At 49.7% G+C, this 13,033-nt stretch overlaps 1 protein-coding gene and 1 long non-coding RNA gene across 6 annotated transcripts in view; one reads left to right on the top strand and one right to left on the bottom strand.

Annotated features, from left to right (window-relative positions):
* The window catches only part of LOC146868226 (uncharacterized), a 463,829-nt gene that overhangs the window by 211,352 nt on the left and 239,444 nt on the right, over nt 1-13,033 (bottom strand). For all 4 annotated transcript variants that reach the window (XM_085609528.1, XM_085609530.1, XM_085609529.1 and 1 more), the window contains 2 exons: nt 8,179-8,295; nt 1,128-1,397 (listed from right to left, as the gene is read on the bottom strand). In XM_085609528.1, the coding sequence (XP_085465654.1) occupies nt 1,128-1,397; nt 8,179-8,295 (387 nt within the window). The remainder of the gene's footprint in view (nt 1-1,127; nt 1,398-8,178; nt 8,296-13,033) is intronic.
* Nucleotides 1-13,033, top strand: part of LOC146868227 (uncharacterized) — a 342,604-nt gene that overhangs the window by 292,794 nt on the left and 36,777 nt on the right. The gene's annotated exons all lie outside the window — the stretch shown is intronic.

The raw sequence follows: 13,033 nt of genomic DNA, 5'->3' as shown, positions 1-13,033 counted from the left end.
AGGCATTTCACTACCACCACATAATGTAAACGCTGAAACATAACATAACATTAAAGGCATTTGTAAACTGCACCCTGTGGAGTTTCTGAATAAATGTTGATAATTACCCATATCAATGTTACCCATTTTTATCTACTTCGGAAGGATGAAATGCTGAGTAAGCCCATTGGTTTAAAACCTATGACCATAGGTCAAACACAGGTTGCTGCAGTGGATACAGTAGTCCATTGAGCCCAGACCAGGTACATTAGGAACACATGGAACCACATCTGAGCAGGATAACAGTGTTCAACATGCAATGGCAAAGCCAACAGTTTGCACCTGCGCAAGAGCTATTAACTTTGTCAATGTCTTTTAGCCATGCTGTACAGCAGTGAGACTGCTGTGCAGCATGGCTGAAATCTAGGGGAAAAAAGCAATGGCAATGTCATAGCGTATTTTTTCTGGCAGGACAGTAAGGGGCAAGCAACAATGCGGGAGGGGGAGGGACGGGGCAACCAACAACTTAGAAATTGGGCAAACAACAACACCGGGGGGACGGGAGCAAGCAACAACGCAAGTTGGGTGGAACTAGGTAAGCAACAGCGCAGGATGGGACTGGCAGCTACAGGGGCAAGCAACAATGCAGGAGGTGCATGGGAGAAACAACGGCAAGCAACAAAAATGCGGCTAAGAGGAACAGGAACGGGCTTCATAGAGGGAGGGGGCAGGAGGGCTGGGGCAAGAAACAACAACGCAGGAGGGATGAGGCAAGTAAAAATGTGGAGGGAGTTGGAAGGTGGGGCAAGCAACAATAAAGTGGGGGGGTGGCAAGCAACAACAACTTGGGAGTGACAAAAGGTGAGTAACCTTTGAAACCTTAGCATGGAGTGTGCCAAGAAGGCAAGTGTACTTACATAAAGATCATATCAATGCCAGATTCTAGGATATCTGAACAACATAATTTTGGGTTAATTAATCTTAATGATACTCATTTAAATAGACAGAGGCTATCCTGAAAATGAGGCAAGGATCCAGTCCTCCTGGACCTAAAGAGGATACTCTGTTTATATTTAAATAAATACTCTGGAGTGACTGAGAGACCTCTGCAGAGAACAAAGATCACCACCAAGCACGGTCGACATTACCTCGTCTCCAGCCTGGATGCTATTCACCGTCCTCGAGAAACGCAGGGCACGGCCATCTCTATCCTTTGCTGGCCAAAGAGGCAAGGCTGGTTGTGGCAGAACTTCAAGAGTCCCTGTCCGGGGTACCAACACTTCTTTGAGAGTTTCTGCGGTCTGGGCTGCACCTTCTGGGTTTTTTTTCACAGAGTCTGTCGGCGTCTCCAGAGGATTCGCTTGTAGGCCAGTCTGTTCGTGAATATGCTGCAATTCAGCTTCAAAAGTTCGGGAACGCTGGGAAACAAGAGAAAATGTGTTTAATAGTGAGTAAGTAGGATCACTAAAGCAGGATATAATAGGAGCCCAGCTTAAGGGGCTATCCAGTCTGTGGGAGGCAGGATTTTATAACAGAATATTCACCGGCTTGAGGCAAAAACCAAATGTGCCGCCCACTAGATGTAGCTGTTAATCATCAGCAATTTACTACACGTCACTCATTGTGCTTGCAAGACCTGATATTTATTTTGATTTTTCCCCTGGAATCCAGAGTTAGGAAAAAAGGCCACTTTTTCTAAAAAGAATTGTAAGACACTGATCACATGTATTGCACTGTTGTCAAGATAATTTTCACGTAGTGATGATGACATTGTACATCATGTTCACTGATGGGCTGATACAAAAACATCTTCAAAAATTGCATTTTGTACAGGTTAGTGAACATGTTTTGGCACAAATCTGTGCAAATGATGGCTTCAAGTTGCACCTGAGTTTTTGAAAAACTCCAAAACATTGGTGCAATTTGTGTAATGCAGCTTTTCGTTTTTAAAGAGGTTTTCTGTCTAGATTTTGCCTCTTGCATCTTTCACCACCCAAAAAATCATGGCTCTTTATCCTACTGTTGTAGGTTCTTTTTCATCACTGTCTCCCTTTGAAAGTTTTTCTTTCTCTTCCTTCTACCTTCTCACCGTTCTCCCTTTCTATCTCTTACTCTGGATCACAGTCTGAAGATGAAAAGTCCCAATCCCCAACAAACATTGGCAGTCCCATACGTCTTGCATTGACCACCAGCCTTTTGGATTTGTCAATGCTTATTTTGTTATAGTTTTTGCAAAACAAAACAGTAATATTGTTGTAAAAATCAAAAATATTTTTGGGATCTCAAAAACCAAACATTGCTATAGTACACCATAGCACCTACAGGAACAACTTTGCATGTTGATGTGTTCCTTGTGAAAGGACAAAATGCCGTCATTCACGTGAAGTTGGCCAGTGGCTGAAGTGGACTGAACCATTTTCCCATGCTGTACTCTGTAGTGGGCAAAGGTAAAATGTGAATGATAACAAAAAAACAAAGGATGAAGAAGGCTGGCTGAACGTCCCTACAAGTATAGGAAAGTGCCCTTTTTGTCCTGGTCACCCACAGTTTTTGCTACTGGTACTGATGTTTTTTTGACAGATGTGTACTGGATCCCTGCTAACCAGGACCCAGTGCCAGTGCTCTTTCCCTGCAAAGAAGGTAAAATGGTCTAATTGTAAAACAGTTGTCCCACACATTAGCACCCCTGTGAGTCCTAGTAAGTGATACCCCCTGGTACCTAGGGCAAAGGTACTAAGGAGCATGTATAATGCCACCCTAACGGACCCCATACAAAGTGCATGCAGCCTGCCATTGCAAACTGTGTGTAATGGTGCAAACCTTGAGTGATAACACGACATGGCACCCTCACTGTGTGCCATGCCAAAGTCACTGCATGCAATATATGCAAGTCATTCCTACAGCAGGCTTGTAGCCATGAGGCAGGGTGCAATATATTACATGTGAGGGCATACCTGCATGAGTAGATGTGCCCCTGTGCTGTTTAGTTTAATTGCTAGATGGTATAAGTGAACAAGGAAGCCATCTTAAGTCTTTGTACTCGGCACTGGTCTTTACAAGTTACCCAGCTACATGATGGCTTTACTGAAACCTATGGTGTTTGGTATCAAACACCTTGTCCTAATAAATCTGTACTCTTCACAGTACTAGATTTATTATGAAGTGCGCCCAGAGGGCACCTAAGGGGTGCCCCTGAAAAGCTTAAGATTGTCTAGTGTGCTGGCTGACTGGTATCATCCAGCCTGCTACCACAGACAAGTTTCTGACACCCTGCAAGTGAGAGACCACGCTCTGTGGCCAGAAACAATTTCTTCTCCTGAGGAAGGTGTTCACTCCTCCTCCAGCAGGATGCCTAGTGATTTAGCATATCAATACCAGGGGCTTCACAGCCCCTGCCGCCTTGGATATGCGACCCCGGTTTCACCCAGGCCTGAGAGATGCCACCCCCTGCCCTGAGGCCCATTTGGCACCAGGACAGGCAGGAACTTGGATAGGCTAGTCACACCCCTAAGGTGGGATACCTGATGTGCTCCATGAAAAATGGGCTCCACCATCTTGTTTTTGGTGGAATTAGGAGCTCTGGGACAGGGTTTCGCCCGCTCCCCACAGGAAGTGGTCATATCGAGGGCATAATAACCCCCAGAGTAAGTAGCATATTGGCTACTACCCTTCACGCCCCTTAACATCCCTAAATGTTGTATTTGGTGGCCCCTGACACCAGGAACTGAGTTTCAACTGACTAAAGAAGAAGGAGGACAAAGAAGAGCCAAAGAACACAATAACTGTGGACTAGCTGTGGACCTGGCATCAAACCCTGCCTGTCTACTCCTTTCCTGGCAACTGCAAAGACCAGACTCGTCCTTCAGCTGCGCATCCTACCAAAGCTTCAGACGGCTGCCAGCACTTCGCCAATCTGTCAGCATCTCTCTTGAAGTGGAAGAATTACTTTGCTGCAGCCTCTAGGCCCCGACCGCACAGTCCGGTTCACCAATCTGCTCGCCACTGGGTCCACCAACGCAGCAGCAGCCCAGGAGGAGGTCACCCCGCCGATCCATCCCGTCTTTGAGATGCTGATCCACCCTGGAGGCTCCCTGCACCAATACCCAGGGTACTGGAGTCTGTTAGAAGCACTAAGGTGTGTTTTTGTTTTCCTGAGTTTCTTTTCCCTCTTCTGCAGGTGCACCGAGAACTGTGGGAGCATCAAACTCGCCGACCCACCGGACAAAACACTTATGTACCAGAGTCCCCCAGCCAGAGTCCATTTAAGCAGACGGAGTCTCTGTGGTCCTGAGACCCTCAAGAGTCGAGCTCCCCTTTAGGTCCCCCAGTTCCCACTGGCAGCCTCTCTTTGCAGGTACTGTTCTCCATTGACTTCAACATGTAGCGTTTGAGGCTACCACCACAAAAAGCACCCGGACACCCCAGGGTAGGAAAACTGTTGGTGCTTTCTTTGACCTTGGCCCCTACTTACCTTAAGTCCAGAAGAACAGTCCTGTAAGTCGTTTGCAAGTGACTCTATGCAGTGTATGTTTCTCCCATAGGATAACATTACCACCTTTGAGGATCATGCCTCAAATCTGACAGCTGTATTTTCTAGGTTTCTAAAAATCGCTATCACAAAAAGTGCTTACCTGATCCCGAACACCGTGGTGTCTAAAATTATATCGCGTGTGTGTGTGTGTCTGTCTGTCTGTCTGTCTGTCTGTCTGTCTGTCTGTCTTTTATTGACTCTGTGTGTGCAACAAATGCCTAACACTCCCCTCTGATAGCTGGAGGCTGCTCGGCCACACTACCATAAACAGAGCACCTTTGGATTCTTAAAGCAAGACCCTGCACACTAGTAAGGGATACCTGGACACACTACACCGTGCACCTAACTTTGGTACACTATATAGAGAGCCAGCTTCCTACAGTAAGTATATTCTACTGTAAAACCAAAAGGTTTTGTTTAACGCCAGATCTAAAAATGGTGCCTGTACCCACCACTTGCAACCGTCTGCACAAATTACACGTTCCCTGTGAGGATGTGCTTAACTTAGACAATGCTTTTGGCAGCATCAATATATAATCCTATATTGTTGCCACACTATGTGCTGACCGTGACATCACAGGTAGTTTGCAGAAACTTAATAGAGCAGCAGACAGGATTATTTAAGACAGATGAGGGGCTACATATCAGGTCCCCTGGTACATGTACAGTTCTGCCCGTTTCAATAGAAGGAATTGCACATTGGCTGTAAACCTAAACAGCAATGCACCAAAATGCAAGGAGTGCTGGAAGAAACATCACTCCCCTTTGACTGCCCCAGTGCCATCACTGCAATGACTCCCTAAACTCTCACTGGCCTCCAATAAGTGGCGAGAGGCTAGAGAAACAGCAAGGAGTGGAGACTACAGAGAGTAACCAGGGCACTGAGGGTTCAGCGCGGTTCATGTTCCTGCTCGAGACCCAGAGTAGCAGAAGCAAAGGCAAGCTTAGAAAGGGACAAAGAAGGGGTAGCAGCTGCTACACCCCCCCCCCCCTCAAAGCCCATGGGCTTAAATGAACGATACATAATCAAGTTTAGAAATCTTCAGCCATTTGAGTCTCCCCTTCGAAGGAAATCTGGTGGCAGCTGGGTATCAATAACCATGAGACCACTGCGAGGGGAGGGAGCAAGGAGACCTCAGACTTTCATTCTTATAATAAGCATTGGCAACATCAATGACCCCCGTCTTGCCTGTAATACAGGAGGCACATGGAGGCGCCATTATTCCTGGCACCTCAAACTGTGAGCAAAAATGTATGCAAATGTACCTACAATATAATGGGGTCAATTGTACAATGTACACGTACATGAGGGGTCAGCAGAATAACTTGCCATCGGGTAACTAAAGCGGTCTGTAGCCAGACGCCAAAAACCTGAATCGCTCCTCATTTCAGCTTTTGAGAACCCCATACTGCTGTGTACCATACAAGTTTGTCATTGGATTTATTTTTTTGCAACAATTCTGAAGCCCTCAAATAGCCTCTCCTCATACCACCTATGTTCCGTGGCTCCAAGGTACAGTGCAGTGCGTTATGCATGCAGGGACGGGAGCCGTCACGAAGCTTCGCACTTCACAACTTATTAAATCCACCTGCTTGAGAAAGTGGAAAGAAGGGGAAGTTAAAAAGAAAAAAGAAAAATAAATGTGCCCTGCACGACTGCCTGCACTAAACATAAGGTACACATAGTGCAGTGCCTAGTGGGAGTTGGCACAAACAGTATAAACAATGCAGTGTTTACTGTATGTATTTATGGCTGCACCTAACACCTTTTGTGTAGCATTTACCAGCTGCCTATCCAGCAGCACCCGGTGCTATTCGGAAAATATTATAGTTTATGGGAACACATAATGCGAGTGTAGTGTTTCATTTCTCTAGCAGCACACAACACAAACTGTGCAATATCTGGAGTCTATGTCCCGGACAGTGACACGGTTACAGGTCAGAACATGTATGGAAAACACCAAGATAACTTTCATTGAGGTTATTAACATTCTGGGTAAAACACTTCATCACTTCATACAATACAACTCTCTTAACGTCAGTAACATATTCAGCAGCAGAGATGTAGTCATCTTGCACTCTATTTTCTCTCGGATGTGTTTTTACAGTCATGTTAACTACAATAATGTGTTCATCAGGTGATTAAAGAAACAATTGCTTTCGCACCGCAGTACCAGTTTCACACAAAGACCATTCCCGCTTTTGTTTTGTCTGAGGAGTTAAGTCTTGATCTAAAATGGTTTTCGCAAGACGCTAAGGCATGGAATCTCGCTGCAGCAAGAGGAACTCAGTTATGCACCAACTTCCATTCTCTCCTCAGAGGGTCCAATATGGGAGGCATATTATATTTTTCTTTATTTTGCGTCTATTATACTCTAGGTAAGCCAAGCAGATGGTTCCCAGGTGTAAGCCCTATTACAACACGCCTACAATTTCCTTGGGCACCTGAGAGCTTATGAAGTTGCAAAGTCATGAGTTGGATATTTTTGGACTCAAACCGATAGAAACTTTTTTAGAGTAAGTTACCCAGAAAAGGGGGAAGTAGGTACTAAAACCACGTTAGCCTGCTTTCTACATTAAGGCAGTGCTAGACACAAATGAACCATATATTTTATCTTGGGAACTCAGCCATTCAATGATTGATCGCTAAGGATGGGAAACAAAAATTTCACCATCTAATTCTACTATTCAGGTGACGGAAATTATGATGTCTGCTCCACTCAAAATCTGTTATTAGCAGAGGATTAAGTCGACTGGCAAGATGGCAAGTATTTGAGGGGTGTCTGCAGACAATTACTGGAAATTTTGAAGGGTAATTGTGGTGGTCCCATTGTGTCCAGAGTACATGAGCAGGACTGTATAGTAATACTGACTACTAAGCAGTGGAGTACCATAATATTAAAATTTGGGAATTTACTGTAATATTGGTGAATTTAAAGTTTTGAGGAGATATGTTTCTATTATTGGTTTTATTGTAGTTTTCTACCTTCTATATAACCTTGTGGCAAAAAATATATAATAATAAGACATGGATCCCCAGATCATAATGCAAACGGTTGTGTTTGAAGTTAGAGTGCTAACTGTGCTCTGCATAAAGTTGTGTGTTTTGTGTTTGGCAGCACATGAAGCAAATAGTGCTGTGTTTATAGTCTGCCCTGTAGCACAAGACATACATTATGTTATGTGTACAATTCACGTCTAGAAGCATATGCTGAAAATAGTGCACAATTTACAGATTATGCTGCTTATCACAATACAACATGTGATATAAATAGTGTAGTGCTCCTAGTCTGTGTGTCTGATAACATACAATGTAAAGAGCGAAGTGTTGAAGTGTTGTTTGTCTAGAAGCATGTGACACATATAGAGCAGTATTTACATCCTGTGTAGCAGCATTTTATGCAACTTATATACTATCTATATGCAGCAGTATGGGGTGGCAGTACTTCTAATGGCAGCTGCTATGCTCACTCTGGTGCAGAGGGTCTCAATAGAGTACGCTCACTTCCCCTTTGACTGCCACCATGGACCTTCTTTTTCCAATGAGGACTAGAGTAAGGTTTTTCATGCACCATGGGTCTGCGGATGACACTGTTACATCCTTTCAGTTTCCTCCTTTCTGCAGGGCAAGCCCTGATCACCTAGACACAGAATTCCAAGAGTGGTACCTTCTTATCTGGGGCCTGTAACTGGAATTGCTGGTGCCACCGGGCTGTGACCAGCTCCTTGAAGCTTGGCATCCGCTGAAGCGCTTCCTTCAGCTGGTGCATCTCATTCAGCTGCTCCTGAAAATACAAAGAAAATTATTATACTAAGGTGAAAAATGAGCAGGTTTGCAAAGGGTTGCGTTCGCTTACAGTAGGCATCTGATTACACCCAAGAGGAATACGCCCTTCCACGAAGAGCAATCGTCAGCTGCGAATCAAATCTGCCAGCACAAAATATCTGCTCTTTATATGGGATCACTCTGAACCTGCCCACAAAGTATTTGGCCCTTTGGACAGGGTAGAATCACTTCCTGTCCGATTCCAATCATGCGGCCTGTTTGTACCGACCCGGACATTATCTGGCACTTGTAGCGCGGCAGGCTAAGGTCGCAGTTATTTGGGCTTGCCAAGTAAAGGACACGGACACGCAGTAAGGATTACTGGGGACATGAAGACCACATGCGGTCTTCCCCACATTTATTTATTCCCTCGGGACGAGCCCGCCCCGAGGGGTGTGTGGATGCCTGTAGTAACGATACAATGTCGAAGAGAGCCCGGGTGGCTCTCTACATCCCTCCTTTCTTTTAGTCAGCTGGCCCCTGAGGTACCCCATCACGGGGAAGTATATACATAGTCTTTTAGTCTCTGACTGGGTGCAGGATTGGAGCGTAGACCATACCGTTGACTTCGGGTGGAGGGGTCGGGCGTCCTATCCAGTGTGACGGCCCCAGGAGCCCCGGCCACGGGATCCCGGTCAGGTAGTCTCTGAAGGCCCTCACTCCCTGGGGCAAACGTCTGCCCACTCGCCGGAAGCACCACCTCGACGCCGGGAGACGCCGGGGCACCACTCTCCATCACGTCCGCTGGTGTTTCGAGCCCTTCACCGTCCATGCCCGTCTCCGGAACCACTTTGAAGCTTGACACATTCCTCGTGACGGTCTGGTGTCCTCTCTGTGCGGTGACCATGGTCCCTCGCACCTGGGTCACTGTCCATACTTCAGGTTCATAGGGCGTTCGAAACTTCCAGCCAGGATGCCGATCTTTGATGACCACACGGTCTCCGACTCGGACCACGGTGTCCTGGGCCCTCCTGGCCTCGCTGGCTTTCCGGTTCGTTGTTTCCCTCCGCGCCTGGACGGCTACCCCGTCTCGTTCCACCGGGGCCCAGCCTGGATCCGCCGGAATGCTGTCCCGCAGAGCTCGCTTGAACAGGAGGTGAGCCGGCGTGCACTTGGTGGTGCTGTGTGGAGTCTGGCGGTACACTCCCAAGAATTGATCTAAAGCTGCCTCCGGGTCTTCCCCATTGTCCACGGCAATCCGCAGCGCTCGATTGAGCGTCCTCATCAGCCTCTCTACCTCCCCATTGGCTTGAGGCCAGAGAGGGGTGATTTTCCGGTGACGGACCGCCAGACTTTTCAGGTACTCCTGGAACTCCGCCCCTGGAATGGGGGCCCATTGTCCGACTTGACTTCTTCAGGCAGCCCCATAGTTGCAAATGTTCTGTCCATGACCCTTTTGACGTGAGGGAACGCAGTAGACGCTACCACCTCCACTATCGGGAATTTCGTGAATAATCGACCAGGACCAGCATGTGCCTGCCGTCAGGGAAACTCCCGAAGTCGATGCGGAGATGGGTCCAGGGCGTCTGGCAGGCTTCTTCCGTGAGCACTGGAGCGGGGGCTGGATCTCCTCCAGTGATAGTGCACGCGTGGCACTGTCGGACCATTTCATCCACTTGTGCGTCCATCCCCGCGAACCACACTTTGTCCCGGAGCCGGGCCTTAGTCTTGGCCATGCCCTGATGTCCTACATGCGCTAGCGCCAGGATTTTCTTCTGGAGGCTTTCCGGGACCACAATGAGCTGTCCTCTCAGAATGACTCCTTCTCCCCCTACGCTGAGCTCACTCCTGACTTGCCATAGCTGCTGCCGAGCATGACTGACCTCTGGTCGCAGGGCTCGAACCCCGTAGAGGAAGCGGGTCCATCTGTCGCTGTCTAACGCCCTACGGACGCAGGTGAGAGTCGGGTCTTCCTGAGTGGCTTGACCTATCTCCATTAGGGTCATAGCTTTCGGGCAGGACCCCTGAGACACCATGCTGACGAAGGCCTCCGTGTTGCACGTGTCTTCTGGGTTGGCAGCTGAAGGGGTTGATCCTGGATGCCGAGACAGGTAATCTGCGGGATTGTGCGCTCCCGGCCGGTAGACCACCTTGAACTGATACGCCTGGAGCTGCACGGCCCACAGCTCGATCCACGGCGGTGCCAGCCTTGACAGTCCTGTGAACAGTGGAAGTAGCGGCTTGTGATCCGTCACAACGGTGAAGTCCTGTCCACATAGGTACAAGTGGAAGTGCTGGCATGCCCACTTGATGGCCAGCGCCTCTCTCTCTATCTGGGCATACCTTGTCTCGGTGTCAGTAAGCGCCTTGCTGGCGTACGCAACAGGATTTCACACTTTGTGCCCATGCTCCTGCAGGAGGACAGCACCAAGCCCCACCGGACTGGCATCTACCACCAACTCTGTCTTCCTCCTGGGGTGAAAGTAGGCCATGATTGTTTTGTCGAGGAGCCCCTCTTTGATCTCTTGAAACGCCTTGTTGGCTGCCGGTGTCCATTCCCAGAGGTGGTCAAGGCGCGTGAGTGCGCACAGTGGTTCCGACATCGCGGCCAGCCGGGGGATGAACCGCCCACAGTAGGTAGCCATTCCCAGAAAACTTCTTACTTCGTGGGGCTAAACGGGGTGGGGGCTGCTCGAATGGCTTCCGCCTTCTTCGGATCTACCAGCAGCCCTTCTCAGGTGAACGTGTATCCGAAGAAATCTACACGGTCCTGGTAGAACGAGCACTTTGCCTTGTGCAGCGTCAGCCCACACTCTGCCAGTCTTTGAAGGGTGGCCCGCAGGTGTGCATGATGATCTTCCAGGGTGTTGGAGTATACTAGGATGTCATCGCTGAGGTTGATGACGCCCTGCAGACCGGACAGGGTCTCTCGGATGGCGTTCTGGAACACCTCTGCCGCGGAGGAGACACCAAAACTCAGCCTCTTGTACCTCCTGAGGCCGACGTGGGTCGAAAACGTGGTGATGTATCGACTGATGGGGTCTAGTTCCAACTGGTGGTAGCCAGCATTTAGGTCCAGCTTCGAGAACCAATTGGCCCCGTTAAGATCCGCCACGATGTCGTCCATCGTGGGGGTGATGTGCCGCTCCCGCTTTACTGCTGTGTTGGGCAGCTGCATATCCACACAGAGCCTGATGGCCCCTGGCTGCTTGGGTTTGGGCGCCACGACCAGCGGGGACACCCAGGGCGTGGGGCCGGAGACTTTTTCAATGACCCCCAGCTCTTCGAGCTTCCGCAACTCCTCCTCCACTTGCGGGCGCAGGTTGAATGGCACCCTCCGATGTCTGAGGGCCACCGGTCGCACGGACGTGTCGATGTGTAGCTTGAACTTCTTGCCTTTCAGCTTTCCCAGGCCGGTGAAGAGGGTTGGGAACTCCCGGAGTATGTCCTCGGCGTGGGAGTCGTGCACCTGGTTCGCAAAAAACACGAGCCCAAGGTCCTCGGCGGTGTGACAGCTAAGCAGCGTCCCTTTCTTGCCTTCTGTGACATGAAATTGGGTCTGAGTCGAGTAACCCCCGCTAGCGATGGTGGCACTGATGACGTCCCTCCATAGGTGTAGATCAGCGCCTTGGACGGCGTCAAGGAGGGTCTTGGCGACAGACGGTCATATTGGTCGGAGTCCATCACATTGACCGACGCCCCCGTGTCGATGAGAGCTTGGACCTCAGTGCCCCCCATGGAGACGGAACACATGGGCGGCGGCCTCCGCCGGGATCCTGTTCTGCTGACGTACGAGAGTACGAAGACCTCCTCATCCTCGTCTTCGTTAATCGGGGCCCGCGACTGTGGCCGACGGTCGTCACCTGGCGGCGGGTCTTCTTGCGAGACCTGGCGCACTTGCTGGGGTCCGAACCTAGGTCTCGAGGATGGTTGTCTTAAACGCCCACCCCAGCATACTCGGGCGTAATGATTCATTCTTCCGCAGCGGGAGCATGCCTTGCCTTTGGCTCCGCAGACAGCCGTCGCGGGATGGACATCCCCGCAGTATCCGCACGGGCCCCCTGTCACCGGTTTGGGCACTGGGCGAGGCGCGGCCGGCCACCTCTGTATCGCTTCCACCTTTTCTTCTTTGATGGGTACGCTCTTGACTCCCGGCCCTGCGGCCACGGGCATGTGAAGGCCCTGGCATCTGACAGCTCGTGAGACCGTGCTAGTACTAGGATTTCATCCAGCGAGATCCCTGGCTGCCGAAGAATCAGCTTCCGTAGGAGTTTGGAGCGACAGCCCAGTATAATCTGATCCCTGATTTCCACTCTATGGTCTGTGAAGGGGCACGTGCTGGCCAGCCGACGCAGCCGCGCGTAGAACATATCTACTGTTTCGGTGTCCGTTTGCCACGCCCTCCGGAATTTGAACTTTTCGAAATCCGGGTTCAGTTGGGGATCAAAATGACTGTTCAGCGCAGCCATGGCTGCGTCATAATCGTCGTCGTTCCCAGTGTTGGGAAGCGTGTCGAACAAATCATAGCTCAGCCCCTCCATAATAGATCAGTAGCGACCGCTTCACTGCCCCATCTGTTTCTCGGGTCCCTCGAAAGTAGTGGTTCAGCCGCCCCACCCATGCTTTCCATCGCTGGGCGGCGGTGGCTGGGTGTGCGATTTCGGTGAACGGTGGTAGGGGCGCTACGGCATTGTGGGTGACCACCGGTGGCGGGTTGTTGCCCGCACCTGCGTTGGACCCTCCAGCCTGTGGCGCTC

The sequence above is a fragment of the Triturus cristatus genome, chromosome 1_2, assembly GCF_964204655.1.
Source record: "Triturus cristatus chromosome 1_2, aTriCri1.1, whole genome shotgun sequence".
NCBI classification, from domain to species: Eukaryota; Metazoa; Chordata; class Amphibia; order Caudata; family Salamandridae; genus Triturus; species Triturus cristatus.
Note: the sequence above shows the minus strand (reverse complement) of the source record. Positions and strands in the feature narration are given on the sequence as shown.